General features: G+C 39.1%; 1 protein-coding gene across 2 annotated transcripts in view; it reads left to right on the top strand.

Moving 5' to 3' along the window:
• The window catches only part of MANEA (mannosidase endo-alpha), a 32,055-nt gene extending 6,678 nt beyond the window's left edge, over positions 1 to 25,377 (top strand). For both annotated transcript variants that reach the window (XM_054022263.1, XM_054022264.1), the window contains exons 3-5: positions 4,066 to 4,175; positions 12,244 to 12,320; positions 17,897 to 25,377. In XM_054022263.1, coding sequence (XP_053878238.1) covers positions 4,066 to 4,175; positions 12,244 to 12,320; positions 17,897 to 18,533 — 824 coding nt within the window. In that variant the 3' untranslated portion in view covers positions 18,534 to 25,377. The remainder of the gene's footprint in view (positions 1 to 4,065; positions 4,176 to 12,243; positions 12,321 to 17,896) is intronic.
• The last annotated feature ends 216 nt before the right edge of the window (positions 25,378 to 25,593 follow it).

Genomic DNA, 25,593 nt, shown 5'->3' with positions numbered 1-25,593 from the left:
TATTTCCTTTTATCTCTTAAATTTAAAATTTATTAATGTGATTCATTGTTTGTCCCCAGTTTTTATATTAAATGAGAGGGAGAACATAAATAGGAGCACTCAGCTTAACTTTTCTATGCCATTCTTCATTTTATATACTTCTTATTTATTTCTTCTGTAAACTAGGCAGTCATAATCTTTTCTGTTTTTCCTCTTTTGGATTTCTTTTTATGCTTCTAATTATTTTATCATATGCATCTGGACCCCCTTCTGTTTCTACAGATATATTATTTGACCAGACTTGACCACAGTATTCAAGGTGAAGACTTACTGTCAATTGGTATAATGCATTATAATGTTTTCATTAATATTTTCTATCCCAATCTTCATACTTCCTAACATTGTTAGCTTTCTTGACCACAGCTACATATTGAACAAAGATTGATATGTTCATATCAGTGATGGTGTTTTTGTTTTTTAAGAAACTTAAATTTCCTGTTGTTACTAACACTGGGACAGTTCCATTGTTGTTAGCAACAGTGAGAGCACTAGTGTGGGCAGGTTGCTGCTGACATTGTAAGCACAGTGGTGTTTTCTCTCACTGGCAAAGTGATTAAAACACTTGCAACAATTATCACCTTGTTTACAGTTTTATAAGGTATAATCCGTTAAGCTTCAGGCCATAATCTTTACCTCCAGTAAAGCTGAATTGGTGGAGAACATTAGGAAGAAATTCCTGGTGTAGACAAGACTTGATGCATTCTTCTTTTTGCCGAGTAATAACAGTTGATTTAGGACTCAGCAGTGTGTGTGAATAGTTTAAATTATTTCTTTCGGTGTACATTGCTGATACACCTATATAAGGTTCCTCTGAATTTTTATCTTGGTTCTGTCTAGTCTTGACTATCTCAAATAATTTCATTTTATTTCAGAGTTCACTTGCTTTTGTGGATCCTTAATTGCTACAATAAACATCAGTCCTAGTATGGATGTTTGGGATACTGTTCACCTTTTCCTGTGCTGCAGAGCTGACCATTATTCCCATTATTTGTCTCTTAGACAGTTTCTAATCCATCACAGTACTTTACATCTGGCCTTAGTTTTCTTACTAGCCTTTTATGTGGGCCTTTACGCTTTCAAACAGACTTAGTTAAATAAATTGGCTTTAACCAGTTCTATTATCCACTATTCTGGTGGTGTGGTCAAGGAATTCTAGAAGATTGGAGAGGCAGAATTTTCCTTTACAAGGTTCGTCCTTATCACATGGTTCTGCTAGATATTTTATAACTCTTTATTTCAATTAATTTATCTGGTTCTGAAGTGTATCTCACTAGTTTATAATGCATGGGTATGCCTAATAGGTCCAACTTTTGCTATCCTCCATCAGTGTCTGATTTTAGTGAGATTGCGCTGCTAACAAAAATATTCAATCACTTGAACCTTAAATTCTTTCAGATCTGTGGAATGAGTACCAGGTTCTAGTGGCTTGCTGCTATTTACTTTTTTTAGTTTGTTCCTCCCTTTGCCACTTCAGTCTCCAAGAGTACTTCTCTTTTTTACCTGTGAAGAGAAGATCTGTAGTAAGTATCTTCTTAACAATCTCTGGGGTGAAAACTAATACAAAAATATAAATCAGAGCAGTGCAGAGAAGCTGTCTTTTTCCTCAGTTGTTCCCTATGTGCCTTAACATCCAGTGCACCCATTGATTCTTTGCAGGCTTCCTGTTCCAGGTGTATTTTGAGAATTTATTATTCTTATATGCTTATCTATGTGCTCTCCTCATGCCCTTTTACTTTCCATCTTAAATTTTTCTTATCATATTTATCCTTTTCTATTGGTTTCACTTGAGCTGGATTTCTCTTATTTCTGTAACATGGCCATTGAACCATACTGGATTTATTTTGTTTTCCATTTCTTCCTTTTTTTATTTAGCACCATGCAAATGTCTTATGATGGAATTACTGTATACTCATAATCCTCCACGATTTTCTCAACCATGTCCCAACTTGATATCTGACCAGTTTATGTGCAGGTAGTTGCACGTTGTATTATTCCTATTCTATTAGATTTTGTTGCTGGTTCAGTCTCCTAAATGTCATGCTCTCAAATATCATTTTCTGAGCTTGGAGGTTGGTAGTATGTTCCTACTTGTACTTGTATTTTTATGTTTGTGATTAGTTTCCATACACATTCTTCTGTAAAGTCCTCTTCACTCAAAATTTTATCTCATTAGAGTGTATGAAATCTTTTAGATATAGTACCCACTCTCCCACTTCTGTGAACTGTCATTCATGTATAATTACTTTAATACCTGGCTGTAAATCGCAACAGTTGTTGTCCTACTGCATTTCAGAAATATATATTATTTCAAAGTTCTGTTCCAGTGCAGGTCATTGTTTGCTAATGTATTCTGTCTCAGCTCCTCTGATACTTTTTACAATATGCATATCAGATGTACTTTTTAAAGTAACGTGGCATTTTTCTCGAATTTACAAATAAGTTATTTGGGGAAGGTATATTTGCTTCCTTTGACTTATTTTCATATTCAGCAGCAACTAGTGCCACATTTCTCTGTCAATTAAAAATATAGGGCATTTTTCCTGAGACTTATAACTCAGGAATAATTTCATTAACCTTTTTTTTTTTTTTTCCCTTAAGGATTCTGTATCATGACTGTTGGTTTTTTATTGAGGAAGCAAGAACTAGAAAAACCTGAAAGTGTAGTCTTTTAATTGTTTAGTACAGTTGGATGGACAAGACAGGAAAAGGAGATTGCTGTTGCATTGGGGTCTGAAATTGAATTGTTTCAAGATAGTGCTACTGGCAATCCTGTTTGTGGACTTGTAGAATATGCATATGCTATGTATTTTCCTCCCGGGGAAATCCTGGACTACTGGCAATCTTATTATACTGTCTGCTTCAATTTGACTTATTTCTTAAGGAATCTGTCTAAAGTCTAAAAGTTGTTTTTGTTATTGAAAAGAAAAAGGCTCTTCAGATGGACCAGAAAACATTCTTCTGCTAGATTCTTGTGGGAATTTTCTAGGTTATTATCTTATAATTTCTTGATTTAGTCATCATAAATTTTCATTTAAACTTTAGCCTGGATACCAGTAGTCAGTGATTTATACAGAACTATGCATAACCCATGCATTAACTGAGTCTTATAATAGTGGCATAACTTATTTGTCATGAGATAGTGGGCCTGCTCTAATCCCATTAAACTCCAGAAGCTTTGCTATTGTCTTTAATGGGAACAGAATGAAATGATCCAGTGATTATATGTCGTGTTAGCGTTTCCAGTGGAATTAAAATTTTACTTGCATTTCTATAAAATACACAATGCTATTCAAAATGGTTTTAAAACATTAAGTACAGGAATAAATCTTATTGAAAAGACTCTTGTGCCAAATCAATGTATGGCTATTTTTTTTGTAAGTATGTAATGTTATTTTCAGATCTTTGTTGTCTATGGACCATATGATTTATGGTCCATTGGCTGTGTCTACAAAGTTAGACCCATGTGCCATCCTTTTCCTTGATCTAAAGGCAACCTGTGACAGTCCGTCAATAAGAATGTGGTGCAGAGATCATGGGTAGTGTAACCTTTATGTAATAACTAAGGTTTTTAGTTAGTAAATATACTGTTGCATTTAACATCACTCAGAGGAATGGGGGGGAATTGTACAAGGCACTTAAAATTCCACCATGGCTATTTCTGTACCTTGCTTATTTGACAATCTGCATACAATTATAACGTTGGTGTGTACATCTGCAGTAATTGCATGGTCAAATTAGATGTATAGCTGCATTTGAAAGCCTTGCCCTTCACTTATTTCATTTAAAAAAAAAAAAAAATTCAAACCATACTTATATATTGTTCTTGGCTGTAAGAAGTATTTACATATATTTTTTATCAAATGCCAATCTTACTCAGAAATGACAATTATTCAGTTAGCTGTATAAACTGTTATACATTAACATGATATTTATAGCTATCATGTACACACTTCTGTTTCTTTAAACTTTTAGTAGGCATAATGTTGTTTTTGGTGGTATAACTCAAGCTCATATTTTATATCTTAGGCATCATAGCCCTTTCATGGTACCCTCCTGGTATGGCTGATGAAAATGGGGAACCTGGTGAAGACTTGGTGCCTGTTATTTTGGATAATGCACATAAACACAATCTAAAGGTATAGTAATTTTAAAGTGTTCATATTCAGTACGTCTCTAGATCAAATGTACAGATATATGTTCATAAACTATATAATTAGTTCTCTTTTAACGGTTGTATATATTTTGGATTTAAACAGACTTAAAGCATTATTTTTCATGTAGCGTGGCATATAGAGAATTTCAAAGTGAATTGTTAGTAGTTTGGCTTTCATGAAACTAGACCGTTTATCTTGATTTTTTAAGGTGCTTTATCTGTGTTCATTCCTTCTTGTGGGTTTTCTTTTCACTTACCTTTTGAAGTCATTGTATAAATGTTCTAAGAATTTTAAATTTTCTTTTGTGAATTTGTACCACCTATTTTAAGAGGTCTGTAATAGATTTCAATTCATAGGAACTCCTTAAATGACTTATTTAATTGTAATATTATAGTGATGAGTAATATAATTTAAGATAGAATAAAGCATTAGACTTCATTAATTGTAGTTTAAAGTAAGTTGGGTTTTTTTTTTTTTTTTAAAAGCTCTTTCTATAGTCAAATAACTCGGTCCCCTTTTTTTGTTGTTGTTGTTGTTTTTTTTAATTGATGGAAGCAGCATTGGTTCACTTTCTACAATAGTAACCCAGAACCTCTAGTTGAAATAAAAATTGGCTTTTTAAAAAGAAAAAGTGCTAGAAAACACTAATTTCTACAAGAAGTATTTTAATAACTTAGTACTATGACTGCAACAACTTTTTAATAACTCTTTAATATTATCCTTTTTAAGAAAACAAACCCTGTATGAGCAGAATGTGCTTGGACATTCATGAGTTAAATGTGGATCCATTTCCACAAATAGCCTGTAGGCTAGTGGAAGCAGTATGTGTTAAAGCAGGGGTGGAAATTGTATGGCAGGCCATGAATGCTCACGAAATTGGGGTTGGGGTATGGGAGGGGGTGAGGGCTTTGGCTGGGGGTGTGGGCTCTGGGGTGGGGGCCAAAAATGAGGCATTCAGGGTGCAGGAGGGGCTCTGGGCTAGGGCAGGGGAGTGGAATGCAGGGTGGGGGTTGAGGGCTCAGGCTGGGTGTGCAGACTCTGAGGTTGGACTGGGGATGTGGGGTTTGGGCTGTAGGAGGGTGCTCCAGGCTGGGACCGATAGGTTCAGAGGGTGGGAGGGGGATCAGGGCTGGGGCATGGGGGGGGGGGAAGGTGCCTCAGGGGTGCTGGCTCTGGGCTGCGCTTGCCTCAAGCGGCTCCGGAAGCAGCAGCATGTCCCCTCCTACACGGGGGCGCGGCCAGGCGGCTCTACTGCGTGCTGCCCCATCCGCAAGTGTCGCCCCTGCAGCTCCCATTGGCCATGGTTCCCGTCCAGTGGGAGCTGCGGGGGCGGCATTTAGGGCAGGGGCAGCATGCGGAGCCCCCTGTCTGCCCCTATGTGTATGAGCTGGAGGTGGGACATGCCACTGCTTCTGGGAGCCGTGCGGAGTGCCCCCCGACCCTGCTTCCCAGATGGAACACTGGAACAGGGCAAACCCCAGACCCCGCTCCCCAGCGGGAGCTCGAGGGCCGGATTAAAACAGCTGGCAGGCCAGATCCAGCCCTTGGGCTGTAGTTTGCCCACCCCTGTGTTAAAGTAATGGAAACAAATTGACTTCTGAATGATCAGTATAAACAGTATCTCCACCAGTAGATGCTTATGTATCTTTATCTTAGTGTTAAGTCCATTGTCTTGTGTGTTGTGTTGGGGGTTTGAGTAGTAAGTTAAGTCCTGCCTGTGTTGCTGGTGGTGTTACCTGTAGTGTTCCAATAAATCCTGGGATTCTATAAGTGACTATTACACTTTCTTCCCAGGTTTTTTGTGGTGGTCACAAAATCTCTGGAGATAGTATGTATTCCAAAGGAAAAGACTAGGGCGATGCTCTAGATGATAGAAGAGACTCAGTGTGGGCAGTGCAAATACCATGCTTTGTCTGGGTTTGTTTGTCAACACCTAAAGAGAAGAATGCTTTGTGGTTAAGGCACAATAACTAAGAACCTCCTCAAACCTTGCCACTTTCCATTTCAAGTACAAATGTACTTCTTTGACCTTGTCTTCAAAAATAAATGCACATAACACAGCGGACATAAAGGGTACAATTTTCAGAAGTGCCTAAGTAACTTTTGAAAATAGGACCTCGGCACTTTTAAAAATTTTATCCAAAATTAATAAAACAAAACAAAAATACTTGCATTCTTTTTCTTTCCGAGAGGAAAATTAGAGAGCAAGAATCACGCATGACAAATAACAGTTGTGACACTCAATACAGTTCTGGAAGATGCTCAAGTACTACAATGGTAAGGATGGAGTGCAGGAGATCTGGGTTCAGTTCCCAGCTGGTCACAAACTTCTGTGTGACCTTGGGTCAATTTCTTTTTCTTTCTGTGCCTTGTTCTCCTCATCTGTAAAATGGGAATAATAATACCTCCTAGTCTTACAGGGTGTTATGAGGCTAGACTAGTTGTTTGTGAAGCAATCAGAAATCCGCTAAGAGTGCTGTAGAAAAGCATACACAAAGAAATACACCCCTTTGTTGTGCTGTTAGCTTTCTAAGTAATAACTGAATTTCTTCAAGCAGAGAAAAGGCTGGAGGAAGGGACAAAATAAGGATTACAGGAGTTAAAATCTTAACTTCTCTATTTCTTTTCCCAAGTCCTGGTTATGTATCTACCTTTTGAATACTATGGATAAAGGGACAAAAAGCAATTTTGACTTTGAAAGAGAGAAAAATCAGCAGATCCTATGACTGTTATTTGTAAGTCCCTACCTAATTCACGGTCTGTTTTGGTCAATTTCACGGTCATAGGATTTTAAAAATCATAAATTTTTCATGATTTCAGATATTTAAATCTGAAATTTCACAGTGTTGTAATTGTACTGGTCCTGACCCAAAAAGGAGTTGTGGGGGAGTCACAAGGTTATCGTAGAAGGGGTTGTACTGATACCCTTACTTCTGCACTACTGTTGGCGGTGGCACCACCTCAGAGCTGGCTGGCCAGAGAGCGGCAGCTGCTGGCTGGGAGCCCAGCTCTGAAGGCAGAGCTGCCACCAGCAGCAGTACAGAAGTAAGGATTGCGTGGTATGGTATTGCCACCCTTACTTCTGAACTGCTGTTGGCTGGGGGCCCGGCCGGTAGCCACCACTCTCCGGCTGCCCGGCTCTGAAGGCAGCGCAGAAGTAAGGTTAGCAATACTGTGATCCCCTTAAAATAACTTGTGACCCCCCCCCCTTTTGGGTCAGGACCATCAATTTGAGAAACGCTGGTCTCCCCCATGAAATCTATAGGGTAAAAGCACACAAAAGACCATATTTAATAGGGGGAGACCAGATTTCATGGTCCATGACGTGTTTTTCGTGGCTGTGAATTTGGTAGGGCCCTAGTTATTTGCAAGGGAGATTCAAGTTATGTGCATTTTATCAATCCCAAAGCAGAATAAATAACTCATTGATAAAAGCAGAATAATAACTCATTGAAGCTGGCAAACATGGAGCCCAAGCGTTTCTTGCCTAATTTAAGGAAAGCTATGTTGTTCTTCCAGTCTAGGTTTTTTTTATTATTATTATTTCAGTTGGGTATTGGATTTTGCATGTTTGGATTTTATTCTGAAGCTTGGCTTTTTAGGTGGTGTGGTTATTTTTTTATTTCATTTAAAGTAAATAAACATAATGCCATTTAAGTGGTTAACACATCTTTTGTGTCCTTACACTACATTTTTAATAAAGTGTGTCACTCTTGTATTGTAGCCAAATGTGTTTTCCATGCTAAAATATTATTACTAGTCAAGGTAATTTTTTACCAAATATCAGTTCACATTAAATGTTCATAAGTTATTAAAGTCAGTGTTGTTCAGTGGTTAAAGGGGACATGGAGCCAGGACTCCCGGGTTCAATTCCTGGGTCTGTCTCTGACTTGCTGTAGTATGCTGATCAACTCATCATTGCCTTTCTGTTTGTGTCTTTCTCTCCCTGGGTCCTCCTATCCATTTTAAAGTAGGGTAAAATACATTACATTTTGAACACCTCTGTGATGTAAGTATGTCGATAAAATAGTTTGAGACCCTCTGAAAGATACTGAGAAAAGCAGACTTATACTCCTCAAAAAGCTGTTGGCACCTCTTCAGATGCCATGTGCCATCAATTCCCTTGTGAAATTAAAACCAAATCCTATGAGCTACGCTTCCAGAAACTGTTTTTAATCCACTTCTTTTAACTGTGTGCCTTGAATGATTCATAGAAATAATTATCGACAAAAAACCCCCTCTGCGTCCAGTATCAGTTAAATGATAGATTGGATTAACTGAAATGAGTAGTTTTAGTGCAACTTTAGGGTTGAGAAATAACTGTTCAAAAGTCAGAGAACATTAGTTTGGCCACATTGGATATTCTGACTATTTTATTGTATAGATTATTTAATCTTTCATTAGGAAGGCTGGAACTGAGAACACAAGTTCTCTAAAAATATCATCTATGCAGGATTCTCACTTGTCAAATCTTGACTCCCTAGTCCAAGGCAGGCAGACGTTCCTAGCTCTAAAGGTTTCTTGGCCCCTTCGGTGAGTGGTAGTGCTATTGCACTGTGACCTTTGAAAATACTTACTTGTGCATTTCTTGTACTTGGGAAGTATGCTGCCAGTTTTGTGTCTTGACTTTTGAGCCAGCTGACTCCACATGTTCTTAATAAATATTTGATGTTGGTTATGGCCTGCTTATAGAGGCTGGGAGTACATGTGCTTAGACAACTGGCTGCTCAAATACGCCACTTTGGAGTGTGTCGGAGGGCAATATATGACCCATTCATGTGGTGGTGATTCATCATGACTAAGGCTACGTTTTAGTCACCAATATTTTTAGTAAAAGTCATGGACAGGTCACAGACAAAAATTGACGGCCTGTGACCTGTCCATGACTTTTAGTAAAAATACCAGTGAATAAAACTTGGGGGGGGGGGGGGCTGCCTGCGGAGGTGGGGCGACGACGCTGCTATGGGGGGAGGGGGCCTGGGTCGCGGCATGCTTCCGGGGAGCCTCCCAGGTAAGCACCGCCCAGAGCCCGCCTCACCCCGTACAGTGCCCCAACCCCCTGCCTCCTCCCACACATAAACTCTGCTGCTGGAGATGGGGGCCTGAGACTGCCCTAGCAGCAGCCAGTGCACCTGGTGCAGGGCTGCCTGAACTGCTCCTGATCCAGATGCACCGGCCACTTCAGAAGTCACAGAAAGGGACAACCTCGCAGCCTTAATCATGACAAAACAACGTCCAGTCCTAGTTTGGCCTCCAAAGACATTTGAAATACATACAAACTGCAAAATATGGCTCAATTCAAAATGTTTCTGCCCTACAACAGAATCTGAGACACTGATGATGTGACAGAAAGAATATAGAAGAGCAAGCAGGTGACCGCTCAGATCATGCTATAAACATTGGGCCTTATGGTTGTAATTGTATTTTCATGGCCTGTCTTCACATGAAACCATGTCAGTAGATATTGAGATTGTGGTGGAAAGAAATATCATAGGGACTCTCATACTGTATCACATCTGTGTAATGATACACTCTGGTTCACTCTGGCTTTGTGGCACCTTAGAGACTAACAAATTTGTTAGTCTCTAAGGTGCCACAAGTACTCCTGTTCTTTTTGAGGATACAGACTAACACGGCTGCTACTCTGAAATCTGGCTTTGTAGCAGTCTGAGGGTGATGGACATAAAGCTATAGCAAGACCCATAGCTGGGATAAGAGACCGCACCAAATTTACTCTTGTGCTGCTCTGTCCCCGTCCCAGCCTCCCACCTATTGTCATAAAGTGGCTGAGGGTCTTTTCTGTCCTAGCACACTACATCATTTTGAACCATAGATTAATGTAGCTATATGGAGCAAGTATCTCTTACTGAGACATAACCCTGGTACTATATCTATACTTTTAAGTACCCCTTATAGCCCAGTATTGGTATTACATATATGCTCATAACCCAGAATGTTAACACCCCTTTATCCTTTTCCAGTTCTCTAAGGCTAGGTCTACACTACCCGCCTGAATCGGCGGGTAGAAATCGATCTCTCGGGGATCGAATTACCGCGTCTTGTCAGGACGCGAAAATCGATCCCCGAATCGACGCTTTTACTCCACCAGCGGAGGTGGGAGTAAGCGCCGTCGACGGGGAGCCACGGAGGTCGATTTTTGCCACCGTCCTCACAGCGGGGTAAGTCGGCTCCGATAGGTTGAATTCAGTTACGCTATTCGCGTAGCTGAATTTGCGTATCTTAAATCGAGCCCCCCCCTCCCCCCGTAGTGAAGACCTGCCCTAAGGTTTTTCTCTGTTATCTATGAGACTGCCCCAGTAGTTCATACCATGAAATAAAGTGAGGGATAGGAGATACTGTATTAGTATAAGAACTAGTCAAATAATGGAAAAGACTTAATAATAAAAAGCCCAAATTTGAGTTGCTGCTATTCGTTGTTCAGGAATATGCAGAAAAATGTTCACAAATTCTGGTTTCAGATTCATACCTTAAGTACATTATTTATCTGGTAACTATTTGTCATGTGTATGTTATTTATAATCAGCGAGAAGAAACAAAACCATATGAGCATTCTCTTGAATAGTGAATACTCAAAGTGAACAACTTACAGACAACCAATAGTCTAAAAATTGCTCACCCAAAATATTTGGTGATGACTTAGGAAAGCTTAAATATGTTCTCAACTATCAGGAGTAGTTCACAAACGATGTGCAAAAAGACCCAAAATTATTTTTTGATTCAGTTAATACTGGTTGAACAGTTCTCTTCTGCATTAGGAAATATAAAGGTTGTAATGTATTATTCCCTAAAGTGTTAATGGATTAAAATTAAAATCAGGAAGTTAGCAGGAAAGAGATTAGCAGTAGCATTGGAATAATTTTTTTCTCAGTACCTATACTCAACGTCTATTCTTAGCACAGTGAATTTCATCTTCAATATTCTATTTTGCAAGCATCCTTGCAATTTGAATGAGAAAATGATTAGAGTTAAAGATGATAGACTTGTCAATAAACTCAGAATCATTATGCAAAAGAAATTATTTTCAATCTAAAGAGAGAAAAACAAGGTCATATAACAGTGTGTAACTAGAAGTACCCTTGTCAAGTATGCTTTGCCTCTTTATTGGACTGAAGTAAAAAGAAATAATAGGACAATTGAGGGAAGCTTAACAATCCTAACAATTTAGTCCAGCAGTGTGTTTCACTTCAGTTTGTGAAAAAATCTTTGTAATAGTGACAAATTTCACTGGAGACTGGCTGAATATTGGTTTTATTATATGCATTTTACCTAAAAACTGCTTCTGAAAAACTGCCAGCAATGATTAATGTAAAAACATTCTTCCTTTTAATTGGGTAGTTGAAAACAATGGCGTTTAGTTTGAAGTGAGCTGAAGTTTATAGCATAAATAATTTCATAAGCCCCATTCCTGAAATAGCATTGGTAGTATATTAGATTTAGTGCCTAGGTATTTATTGCTGTTGATGAACCTATAAAACTCTAAATTAAAGGTAAACTTCTCACATTCTGCATTTTAAAATCTAATTTCTCACTGAAAGCTCTCCTTGGAGAAATATTATCTGTAACAACTGGAATATATTGTTGCAGTTTAGAAATAGAATACAGCTGATCAAAGTTTTTTATAATCAGCTTTTGAATTGTAAATAGATAATCTTTTAGTTAACTAGCTTAGAATACTCTCTATATTTATGTATTTTAGTAGTTTTTTCCCAACATGCTTATTATAGTAGCTTAGAAAAGCAATCTTATATAAAACTAGTAATAAAGAGTAGGTGTATAGTTTTCTATTTTTTCATTGAATCTGTGTTGTTAATCTTGGCAGTCCAAAAATAGTGAGTCTTATTGAGTTAGTCTTCAGGAATAGTGGTCTTGAATAAATTACACACACAGCATTGTGGAGACTTTTCAAAATCCCTCTTTCTAGAGCTCTGTTGGTGTGCCTGATACTACTTAGACAAATAACACCAAATGGCTTTTATGTTCTGTAATGTTTTATAATCCATATTGCATTTATTGCATTTTCATTTTACAGGTCACTTTTCATATTGAGCCATATAAAGATCGAGATGATCGCAGTATGTACAGCAATGTGAAGTACATTGTAGACAAGTAAGTGCTTTCTAAAATGTATGTATTTGGCATTATCACATGCTCTGATAGATATTTCTCAGCTATTGTGTGAACTCTTAAACTGTATATGGTATGACCTGATCTTGAGAGAAATGAAAGGGGCTGCTTTGCTTGTAACTGACTGACCTAGAACTCAGACACAAGGTATGCACATTTTAAAGTATTGGGACATGCATGTTATGTGGACATGCAATAGACAACTACATTTAAAATTTCTTCTTCTTTTAGTAGTTACACATGTGCAGTCAACTCTTGGTGTTGGAGCACCAGTACATGGCCAGCAGAAACGTTTTCCCTCAGTGATACTCGTTGAGTGGCTTGAGTTCCCCCTGCTGCTGCATGCGTAGCCACTCCTAATCCCCCTCAGTTTCTTCTTAACTCCTGCAACAGTCATTGGAATTATGATCTATTCCAGAACAGTTGTTTCTCTCAGCCTTTGCGAACATAGTATGTATGTATATAATTAAGTCTAGTCTTTAGTGTTGTTAGGATAGATGTTAAGTTTTAGCTGTGTTATATAATAAAAATGAACTTCTTGTTTGTTTTTTCCCATTTGGGGTTTTTTCTGTTCACGCTATCAAGGTATGCCCTGACCACTGGGTTTCAAGCTTTGTGCTTCTTCCTCCGGCCTAGGCCAGTGAGTGACCTACAAAATAGCTGCCTGAAGTGCTTTCGGGGAAGCACAAGTGAAGGACCAGTGCCAGATTTGCAGGGAGTTCAAGCTGAGGATGAAGGATAGGGAGAGAAGGCTGAAATTCCTGCTGATATACATGGCGCTCACCATTCCAGTCTGACTGTATGCCGAGTGCTGCAGCTTGAGTGAGAAGCGCACCTTCCACTTTATTGGAATCCCGGCACTGTTCTTCCTTGCCCATGCCAAGGAAGAAATACAAAGCTTTCAGAGAGATACCAGCCAGGAGATGGTCTCCACCCTTAGTCTGGTAAGAGGATCAAGAAGGAGTAGAGTAGTGTGCACCTGAAACCTAAGCACTTCTTCTCCAAATCAGTGCCTAAGTCAGAACAGTTGGCTTGGGTTCTGCAAGGAACACTGTTAGCTTTTTTGGCCCTGCAACAAGAGACCACCTCAGTGCCAGACGTTTGCAGCAGCAAAAACCTGTTCTTCTTCTTGGTGTTGGTGTCTCCTTTTTTACAGGTGTCTGGTCCTTTGGCGCTGCTGTCACTGATTCAACCTCCAGTAGTTCAGTTGCCTGCTTCCCGGACAGGTGGACCCTTGCAACTCTGTTATGATGGCATCACTGCTTTCATCTCCAGGCCCTCAACATTAGTCTCTGGCACTGACTGGATTGGCCCTGCCATCATCAGAAGAAGGGGAATCCTCATTGGACTCAAGGATGGGATCTTGCTTATCACAACCCTGAAGCAGGACCTGTCAGTCTCCGCACAGATCCTCTCTTTCCAACTACCCCCAGAACCCTTCAATTGGACCTGTCATTGGAATGTAGCCAGGAGAGTGGGACCCTGCCCTGCATTAGTGGCCATTTTGGAACCTTTGCAGATTTCCCCCAGCTTCCAGGTATTCTCACCATACATACTCAGGACTTGTCTACGCTTACAGTGTTGCTGTACCATTACAGTTCTTAGTGAAGACGCTACCTATGCTGACAGGAGAAAGCCTTCCATCGACATAGCACTGTCTACACTGGGAGTTCGGCACACCCCTGAGCAATATAATTATACCGGCATAAGTTTGTAGCATTGACCAGGACTCAGTGCCCTCATCTAGAAGTCCTGAGTCTATGCACCAAGCAGCTCTGTCCCCAGAATCCAGCACTGAGTCCAGTATCGAGCATCAACAGGATGGTCTAGAATGGGAAAACGGCCAGTAGAAGAGGTTCTACCCTCTCAAGTCTTGGCTTCCTCTTTGGCCTCTCCAGACGAGGCCATTTCATCCAGCACAACTTCACCTCCTCTTGATGATTTGAGGTTTATCAGGAGTTATTAAAGAGAGTAGATATAGAGCCGATAAAGACTTTATGGCAGACTCCATCCTTTTTGCCGCCCACTTCTTAAAGGGCAGAAAGAAAGTAATATATACCCTCCCAAGGGTTTACCTTTATACTTGCCCACCTCTGGGCTCATTAGCTGTTGCAGTGGCTAATGAGAGAGAGTGACAGGAATACCAGCCTTCCACTCTCAAATCAAAAAATGCTAAGAGCTAGACTTATTCAGCAGAAAGATTTATTCAACGGAGGTTTGCAGTTGCATATCACCAACCAACCGGCTCTGTTGAGACAATATGATTTTAATTTGTCGGGTTCCATGGAAAAGTTCAAGGAGCTGCTTCTGGAGAATGCTAGGCAGGAATTCTCTTCCTTGGTCAATGAGAACTTCACTGCAGGCAGGATTGGACTCAGCAGCTAGAACCATGGCCTCCACAGTGGCCGTACATAGATCATCGTGGCTGCAGTCTTCTGGTCTTTCTGCTGAAGTTCAGAGTACTATCCAGGATTTGCTATTCAATGGTCCTTCTCTAGCCTCAGACTAGAGAAACAGCAAAGTCCATGGAGTTAGGGACTCTAGAGCAACCCTGAAGTCCTTTTGGTTGTGCACATCTGCCCCAGTTAGGAAGCATGGTTGGCCACAGCAGACACACTGCTCCTCTCCTCGACAGGACATATCAAAAAGAATTTCAGGGATTATATGTGTAGGTCTCCACCTCCTGCTGCGTTGGCTCCAGCTCTGGGCCCCTCAAGACACGCAGGAACCACAAAGCAGGCATTTTAATGGGCCAGTCAAGGTTGACATACTAGTCTCTATGTCTCCAGAACTGAACCTCCTTTGCAAACCATCTTTCCCACTTCGGCTGTGCTTTGTTCCAGATTACTTTGGAGTGGGTCTTGAGCACTGTGAAAGTGTGATATACTGTCTATGCGCTGGCAGACTAAGTGCCAACTCTTGCCAAGGCTGTTGGCATCAGCTGAGCACTAACAAATTCATAGCTGGAAACCAGACCAGCTCATCTGTATGTTAGTATTGTTCAAGTTAGATATTAGACTTATAAGTATGTATTTAGTGTCTAGACTTTATGGAATGCTTATAAGTTGCTGCATGAATTAATTTCACTTGTAGGTTCCATAACAGATGTCCCTTTACTGACATAGGCAGGCAAGCTCCTCTGTGCTTTCCCACCAGTCCCACTCATTCATAGAGTATTGCAAAAGATAAGACAGGACCAGTCCAGAGTCATGCTTACAGTCCCAGCATAGATCCATCAGCACTGGTTCTCCACTCTCATGGCGCTGTCAATGAAACCTCTAGTTTCACTTTCATTAGACTCGGATCTAATCTCCTAGGATCACGGGTGCCTACTCCACCTGAGCCTATAGTCCCTTCACTTAACTGCATGGATGCTCCATAAGGTAGATGCTAGAGAGCAGGCTTGCTTGAAAGATGTTCAGGTGGTCCTGCTAAATAGTAGAAAGCCTTCTAGAAGAGTTATTTACCTTGTTAAGTTGCAGGGTTTCTCTATCTGGTCTCACCATTATGGGGTATCACTGACCAGCTTCAGTTCAACATATTCTGGACTACTTACACCAAGATTTGGCAGTTCCATCAAAGTACATCTGGCTGTTATTTCACCGTTCCTGAAGTGGATAATTGCTCTATTTTCTCCAGTGAAATGGCCCTAATCAAATTATATCCTCAAGTGCAAGACCCTGTTCCCCCAGAGGATCTAAACTTAGATGTGCCCCTCCCCCCATCTGAATCATTGGCTACCTGCTCGCTGCTGCATCTGTCAATGAAGGTAGTGTAGCATCTGTGGTGGCCATTATCTTAGCTAGAAGAGTAGGGGAGGTGCGGGCAGTAATATCAAGGCCTTTATATACAATCTTTTTTAAGGACAAGGTTTACTTGTGTCCTCATCCATCCAAAGTTCATCCCACAGGTGGTTTCCTATTTCCACATCAACTGGCCAATTTTTTTGCTTGTGTTCTACCCAAAAACATATACAACCAGGGACGAAGAGTGTTTGCATACCTTGGCTGTCAGCAGGGCCAGCTCCAGGCACCAGCTCAGCAAGCAGGTGCTTGGGGCGGCCAAGGGGAAGGGGCGGCACGTCAGGCTTTTCTGCGGCACTTCAGTGGCGGGTCCCTTGGTCCCTCTCGGAGGGAAGGACCTGCCACCGAAGAAGAAAGCGGCATGGTGAAGCTATCGCCGAATTGCCGCCAATCGCGATCGCGGCTTTTTTTTTTTTTTTTTTTTTTCCGCCGCTTGGGGCAGCAAAAACCCTGGAGCCAGCCCTGGCTGTCAGAAAAGGCTTGTCCTTTCACCAGGACAGAACCAGTTACTTTTGTAAATCCTCCCAGTTGTTTGTAGCAGTGGCAGACAGAGTAAGAGGTCAGTCAGTCTCCTCCATTCAGAGAACATCTTCCCAGATTACATCCTGCATATGCATGAACTATGACTTGGCTAATGTCGCTCCACCTGACAGAGTCACAGCTCATTTGATGAGGTGACAGTCAGCCTCGGCAGATTTTCTGGCACAAGTTTCAATTGCAGACATTTGTAGAGTGTCAGCCTGCTCCTCAGTCCACATGCTTGCTTCCCACTGTACTGTGGTTCAAGACTCCAGAGATGATGCGAGAGTGGGATGACTTGCTCTCCAATCTTTATTGAAATACGCTCCGATCCTGCCCACTGTCTTACAGTTTGTGAGTCACCAAGAGCGGAATGCACATGTGCAGTCACTCGAAGAAAAACTGTTACTAACTTGTTCCATAACTGTCGTTCTTTGAGATGTGTTGCATACGACCATTCCATGACCCGCCTTCCTACCCCTCTTCATCAGACTTATGGCAAGAAGGAACTGAGGGAGGCTAGAGACGACTCTGCCCTTTATACCTACATGCAGTGGTGTGTAGCAGCAGGTGGAGCTTGAGCCACCCCAACAGGTGCCGCTGAGGGGAAAAGTTTCTGATTGCTGTGCGCTGGGCACGCCAATGCCAAGAGTGGAATGGACGTATGGACACACATCTCAAAGACTAACAGTTATGGAACCAGGTTAGTAACCAATTTTTATCACATGCTTCATGACACCTTAGACTGACATTTCTAACTGCTTTTATTTAAGCTCTTAGACACTTATATTTGTTTATTTAAAACAAAAAACTTTGTAGGCTGACAGGTTGCCAGCTAAACTTCTAATGGGCTAACCCATAATATCCTTAAATTCAATCCAGCCTGAGAGTCAAAGAAGTTATGAACAGTTTTTGTTTTATTGCTGCCACTTAGAGTATCTTCCATAACGATTCAGCGAATTAATGTTTTGCCTTTGAGAGGAAAGTGATGGCTACTTGTAGGACTTGACACTAATAATTAAGTTATGCAATAGATTATTATCTCCTTGCTGTAATACATAAATTTCCAGCATATGTATGGTTAAAATATATATTTGAATGGCCACATTACTGAATTAAATTCATCTTGAACATAAAGTTTTAAAATTCATAAAAAATTCCTCAGTTCAGTATGTGAAAGATTCTCTCCCAACTGGCATATTATTATGAATATTTACCATATTGTTTGCTTTATAGATATGGAGGCCATCCAGCTTTTTACAGGCATAAGACCAGCACAGGCAGAACCCTCCCCATGTTTTATGTTTATGATTCTTATGTAACAATCCCTGAAATATGGGCAAATCTATTAACTGTTTCTGGATCCCAGAGCATTCGCAATACACCATATGATGGATTATTCATTGCACTTCTAGTGGAAGAAAAACATAAACATGAAATCCACAGAAGTGGTTTTGATGGAATTTATACATACTTTGCCACCAATGGCTTTTCTTATGGCTCATCTCATCACAATTGGCCAAGTCTAAAAGCCTTTTGTGACAGCAGCAACTTAATGTTCATTCCAAGTGTGGGACCAGGATACATTGACACCAGCATCCGACCATGGAATAACCACAACACCCGCAACCGTGTTAATGGGAAGTATTATGAGACTGCCTTCAGTGCAGCACTTTTGGTGCGACCAGAAATTATTTCCATCACCTCTTTCAATGAATGGCATGAAGGGACTCAAATTGAAAAAGCTATTCCTAAGAAAACTGGACAGGTAACTTACCTGGATTACAAGCCTCATAAACCAACTATGTATCTGGAGCTCACTCGCAAGTGGTCTGAGAAATACAGTAAGGAAAAAGAACAATGGCTTATGTGAGGTGCCGCTGCCCTTGTTTGTAAATGCATTCAGTCCATCTCAGAGGTGAAAATGACGCTGGAAATTCTAATTCAGCCAATCAAGATGTCTTTTATCGTAAATATACTTAAAAAAAAATAACCTTTGAATGTAGTATGCGCTATTACTGTACCTGTTAGAATTAACTTTGACTCCTTTTAGGGGCTAAAATAATAGTGAGCAATATTGCATCTCTAGGCTATTTTAATTCGAGAATATTTTGTGAAATGCTAGATGCTTTTTATTCATAATCTTTATGTAAAGCTTACAGAAACTCTATCTGGAATAATTCAGAGGTGACTCAAGTAGAGTGAGACAGAATTTAGCATATTTACATTTATTACCTTTAGCTATAAAGCCGTGTTTCAGAGTTGAATACTACTGTGATTAGAATTTTGTCTCGATCGTTCCTCAGAGGATAAATATTTGTGGTGCATGAAATAACATAGCAATTGTTATATCATGTGTACACCTTGTAGCACGCGGAGAGTTTACTTTAACATTTGTCTTGTCTGTGGTACAAACACTAAGAATGGTGTGAAATTGTTCTGAAATTTACAGCTTTTAAAGCTTTTGGTTTCAAAAATTGATGAAAGGTTATTTAACTCCAGATTAGTCTTGTATTTGGATTTTGCATTCTGTATTTTTTTGTAACTATGGAGTGTCAACAAAATGCATTGAGATCTTCTAACTAGATTAAAATTAAAGAAGGAATAACAGTAACTAAAATGAGGGGGGAAAGTATCTGAGTGATGACATTGCTCAAAATAAGCTGTTTCTTAAACAAGATTTTCTTTAATGTTTACCAGGGATAGACTTTTGTATTACTTATTGCAGACCTAGATCCAGTGTTTGGAAAAAGTTGAAAAGATTACAAGTCACATAAATATTTACTAGTCCTACAATTGATTCATTTTCTAGAGCAGTCTTTGTTACATGATTTTAGCAGCACATAGTCTTGGCCACTAGAATGAATTTTGTCTGTTAACTTGAAAGCTAAGATTTCAAATGGTTTCAGACAGTTCATTGATTTCCTGCAGTACTAAAGGTAGCAGCTACCAAAATCATGTCAGAATTCAGGTGAGGAGAAAATAAAGCAAGATAGTAATTGAGTGGTCTTATTGCATTTCATAACATGTCATTGCTAGAAATGAGTGCTTAATACTGTTTGAAAGCTGAGATTCTCAGGTTTCAATTATTATAAATCATTCATTTGTAGACCTGGTTGTTTCTGAGACACTACTCAACAATGGTCTATGTCTAGCAATGCTTTTTTGGCACTTACCCAGTTCTGAATAGAGCAAATCCCATAGTGGTCCAAGTTTGGGGTTTCACTATTTGGTTTCATAGTTGTGGTAAATTTGAGAGTATGTTGGCAAATATTTAATCTGTAGCATAGTATAATTGCTTTTTTTATTTTATTTTATTTTTACTTACTTTAGGCCCTGATCCTGCATTGTGATTTTCATGTAAACTGCCCATTCGAGTCCCATTGACTTAATAGAATTTTGTGCAGGCACAGTAATCTGCCCATGCAGTCGCAGTGCAGGATTGAAAAAGTGAAACTTTATTTCTGAAACATGTTTAAATTTAATCTTAATGACATGATGTTGCTGATATTTGTTAGTGACCTCTTAATGTGAAGGAAGGAAGAGTTTATCTGAAACTTGTCTCCGTAGATTAAAGACAGTTTTCGCCAAACTTATGCAGGGAAACTGTCTGAAATTCTTTAACTGTTTTATACATCCAGGATGGCAAATTGTATGTAAGATTTCTCTTCCGATTATTTAAATGATTCTATTAGTAAGCCCCCAAACATCATAGGCATGGAAATTCCAACTTATTTTTAACTAAGATTAACATATAGGACCATATTCTCAGCTACAGCCAAGGGGTGTGGGGTGTAGTTTACAAAAGGGGCTGCAGAAGAGCCATTTGTGGTTCCCAGTGGTGGGATCAGTTCTGCGCTTGTTGGGTCCTAGTGTAGTTTAGAGCAGCCTCAAGATTGTGTGTGCGCGTGCGTTTGTGTGTGTATGTATGTATGTAAATAAAAGGAGGGAGGGAGAGGGAAGGGGAGAAAGAATAGAGCATTGCCCTGCATCTTGTGTAGTCACTTGTATCGGGGCAGAGTGAGTGTAAAATTCTACTAAATCATAACAAATGCCCTGGTGTGACTACACAAAATACAGAATAGAGAGAATCTGACCCAAAGTGTGATAAGCAATAATCTTGGATCCTATCCTGCATTCCATGCATACCCATTGAAGATAAATTTGGGTATGCAAGGAATGCAGGATTGTTTCCCTTTTGTGTATTGAGAAATGAGTAGCTTGGTGCCTTCAACATGCCTGAGAAATGCCTATCTTGACTAAGGGTTGTCTACACTAGAAGCACTACAGCAATGCAGCTGTGCCACTGCAGCACGTCTGGTGATGATGCTCTATGCTGACGGGAGAGAGCTCGCCTCTCAGCATAATAAAACCACTTCTGCGAGAAGGTCTCCCACCGACATGGTGCTGTCTACACAGCGCTTATATCAGTGTAACTTATGTCACTCAGAGCGGTGGCTTATTCACACACCTGAGCAACATAAGTTATGCCAATATAAGCTTTAGCGTAGACCTAGCCTAATATGTAGTCTGGGATGTTACAGTGCACCTTCAATATGTTGTATTCTGTTAAATGGTATCTTCTAAATATTTTGCACTGTCAGACTTCATTTCTAAGGATCTCAAAATTCTTTTTCAAAGTAGGTAAGTAGTATTTTTATTTTTCAGGTAGATAAACTGAGCTATAGATGATTTAGTGACCTGACCACAGTCACACAGTGAATCAGTGACAGTGTAGGACATAGAGCAGGTATCAACTCTCTGCCCCCCCGTTCTAACCACTTTCATACAGTCTCGGTAGGAAATTAATGTATGCCCTTTTAGTATTAGTTCCTTAAATAACTATACCTTTTTATTTGTTTATTTGTTACTTCTTCTTTAAAGTATTTACAAGCCTGGGAGTGCACAATTACTTTAGTTATTTCCTCATTTCTAGCTTTCTAGCTCTCAGCAACTTAAAGGGATGCTCATGCTTCCTCCTACATGAACTGGGAAAGGCTCAGACCATCAGTAGTACTTCTGAAGTAAGAGGTTTTGAAGGGAGGAAGTCTCTTTAACTTAAAGTTTTTCTCAGCTTTAGGTCCTTTTCATCTCTTGCATACTGCTTCCTAGCACTTTTTAGACAGTTTACATTCAACTTTTGGTTGCCTGTTTTTCCCCCACAGCCAACATTTACTCTTCAAATTTGACTGCTACAGTCCCTCCAGTTTATGCTGGTTTGAAATTATTGTAACCCCACTAGTCAATTGGAAATATCTTTCCCTAGTTTAAAAAAATATTGCTTCTTAACCAGTGACTTTGCAGTGGAAGCACATTGTTCTCAAAGGTTCACATAACAGCACCAAAGGGCAGATTTTAAAAAATATTCAGATGCTTGAAGATGCAATTAAGTGCCTACGAGGATTTTCAAAACCACCTAGGTACCCAACTCCCATTTTATAATCAAAATTCCACAACCTTCTTAAAATCTGGACTTACTTTCTACCCAGATAGTACATTTATCAAAGTTTGGAATTAATTTGAGATTTGCCTATAGATGAAGTGGCAGCATCCAGAGTCCCTGTTTTTTAGAAGCAGCAAATATCAGTGCCTGGATATATAGTGAGTGTGTGATAAGGTATTTGTTTTTGAGGGGTGGTGGAGCTGCCTTTTACTTTCTAGTAGGTGGAGTATAATAGCTCAGAGTAGAGAACACTTTCATAAAATTGGGTTGAGGGGAGAAGACTTCTGCAAACACAGTGAATCTCATTTCTTCACAACATGTAAGCAATCAACCCAAAAGAGTCAAATGGCCTTGAAAAGGGTTTGGAGTCTGTATTTTTTAAGTTTTTAGGAACAGCTGCCCTTGAAGTATGTTCAGCTAAAAGTCTGAATTTGGGTTGCAGAGAGCGATCCAGGTAAGTATCTTGATCCACTTTCTCACTGTATTTGAGCTTAGACTCTGGACTTGGACGGTATCCTCCACCTTTCCCTGAGTCTAAGTCAAAACACATTGCAATGATTGCCATTAAAATCTTTATTGTTAGATGTAGGTAACTGTTTGCCATAGTATTCATAATAGATAATACTGCATTAATGGTAATTAGGCAAAAATAAAAACTATTAATGATTATTAAAGGCAATCACTCGCTATTATACCTGTGCTCCATAGCAATGCTTAAAATCACTGGTGACATACTACTGAGCAACCGTGACAGGGGAAAGCAGTGATGACCATACGCAAGAAATGCTCTCCAAGGCCAAGTAGCAATGTTTCTAAAGCCAGATAATTCATTTATAAAAGTGTGTTAAGGCCCTATTAATTCAGTTGTAGACTTCAGCTTCTGACAGGCCCACGTAAGTTTTTTATATACTTATTTATTTCCATAGGCTATATCTAAACTGAAGCGTAGTCCATCCCCTGTACTCTCAGAACCCTTGTCTATATTGCACAGATTTGAAAAAGTTGCCTTGCCTTTTTTCCCCAAGCAAAAGAGCATGTCCATCTATTTTGCACATACTGTTAACCCCTTATGGCTGTCATCTTGTGAATGCACAGCTTCAATCTTGGATCAGCTTTATTTGTAGAGTTCCTTTTGTCTTGTGGTGCCAATGTTCTGTCACAGACTTAACAAGTTTTTGGAACAGAAGAATCCTTAATAAGTGTCTTTCACCATGAAATTCTGTACACACTGTGTACATAGTATATACTTGCATATTACATACCTTTTTTGATAGTCTCTTGCATGGATTTTTCAGGTGCCCTTTATAATGTTTTACAGGAAAATATATTGTATATAGAGTTTTTATTGCTGGTGGTAGGAAATAGAGATTAGATCAATACATTTTTATGCACTTGGACAAGTAAATTATTTTTTGGTGTCTTAGGTTTTTGCAAAACGTCTGTACTTAATAAAAGAGAAAGACATAATTTGATTTAAAAGAATCCTACATATATTCTATTTAAGATAAGGTAGAAATCTCTGGCAAATTGTTCTAGATTCTGTAAGTATTAGTTCTGGTCCTTTTACTTGCAAAGAAGTTCTAACTTTCTATTACCTATATTAAACAATTCAGTAAACCCTCACCATCTTTTATTCCTTTCTTTTTGTGAACCTCTTCAAAATATTGTCATAGTCTGCTACTTCTGTCCAGATTTAAATCTTAAATCTGTTTTTAAAGTAACTTTATTTCTAAGAATTCCTGTATAGTTCCAATGTAACCAACTTGTTACAATATTTTGTAAGAGAATGTGCTTATATGTATTTTATAAACAAAGCATGCATTTTACAAAATGTGTTTTTATGACTTTGTTGTGGATATTAATATTTTGTTGTGTGCAATTGACAGAGTTTAAATCAGTTACATTTTAGGTGTGTTATTTTCCTACCTGGCTGTAGAAATGTATTACTAATGTGGCCTGATTCTGTCACCCTTATTCAGGGTACTACTCAATGTATGAGATTTGTGGTACAATCTAGCTCATAGCAAATCATTTGAGTACACAGTGTTTTCGTTTATAATCATGTTTACAAAAACCTAGTTGCTTAAATGTTGATGAAGAATAACTGTGTGCCCAAAATGCCATAGAGTGTATGATAGTAACAATCTCTAAGCGGTCACAGTGTAGAAAGTGAATTTTCTATCAACTATGACCTTGGAATTGAGGTGTCAGATACTGCATTTGCTCACATAAAACATGGCATACTGGTTCTTTCTATTAACTGTCTGCTGCTCTAATTTGTATATAAAGGAGACTGGTTCACCAAAATTTACTACTTATTCAGCTGCCAATCAATTTCTGCTTTGTGAGCCAGTGGAATGTCTAATGTAAGACAGAAAAAAGTGAATAGTGATGCAGGACTTCTAATAGTACAAACCCATGAAACATACTGGGTCTGATCTTTATGTTTTTAAATAGGCAAAACTTCCACTGAAGTTGCATTTAATCCAGTAAAAGGCTCTCTCTATAGTGCACAACTCACAAAAATACCCAGAGGCCTTTGAAAAAATTACACAGGAGGTACTGCTATGTTTAACCAAAAGATGAAAAATGTAGGATTTATGTTTGCATTTTAAAGTGGTAAAAGGAGGAGACTCGTGTGTATTTTTACAATTCTAGAAAAAAGCATAATAGCAATAATCACCTAGTCTTAATGCAGAAGGGTTTATGCCTGTTTTGCCTGTGGGAGAAAACTGGGATCAGGCCCAAGATGCATTGTTCTATTTCAGTTAAGAAGCAACCAAAATATAAATGCACCACTTGCTTTAGTTATTGAGGGGAAATCTACTTGTAAATAACCCATGGTTGGAAAATAGCCTGTTCAGATATTTATAATATATTTTACTATTCACTATAGTGAAGTAGATGTATTCTAGTAAGAAACTACTGGGTTAAAAATGTAATGTACTCATTCATTACTACGTGTTTCTAGATATAGTCTAAGGTATTTTGAAGCCTAGAATAGTTTAATTCTTGTTGCACTTCAATTTGTTGACCACTAAAATTTCAGTGACTTACCACTGCTCTTAATGTAGAATGTTTTGCTATGCACAGTGTTTAATTTACTATAGCCTAAAGAAATGCCATGCATGTCTCAGGAAATCCAAAATTTAATCAAATACAAAATGTGCTTGAAATTTTAAAATTATATTAAGTACCTTGTTATGTAATTGTCACTCTAAAAGAAGACTGTAAATTTCTGGCTGTTTTGGTAAATAAAATATCTCTATTACAATGTTTTGTGTAATTTACTGAAAATATGGTATTAAGAACTGATGAGAAAATAGAATGAAATTTTAATTGCTCTTTTGTTTAAGTTTTCCATCAGCCTCTTATACTGAATGTGGGATGCGTGTTCAATAAATCTTTTTCCTGTGAAACACAATGACAGCTGCCATAATCTAACATGGTTTTTTTTCAGCAGGATATCAAAGGAAAAAGACAGCAGCTT

Source organism: Malaclemys terrapin, chromosome 3 (genome assembly GCF_027887155.1).
Source record: "Malaclemys terrapin pileata isolate rMalTer1 chromosome 3, rMalTer1.hap1, whole genome shotgun sequence".
NCBI classification, from domain to species: Eukaryota; Metazoa; Chordata; order Testudines; family Emydidae; genus Malaclemys; species Malaclemys terrapin.
This window is presented reverse-complemented; position numbering and strand designations above follow the sequence as displayed.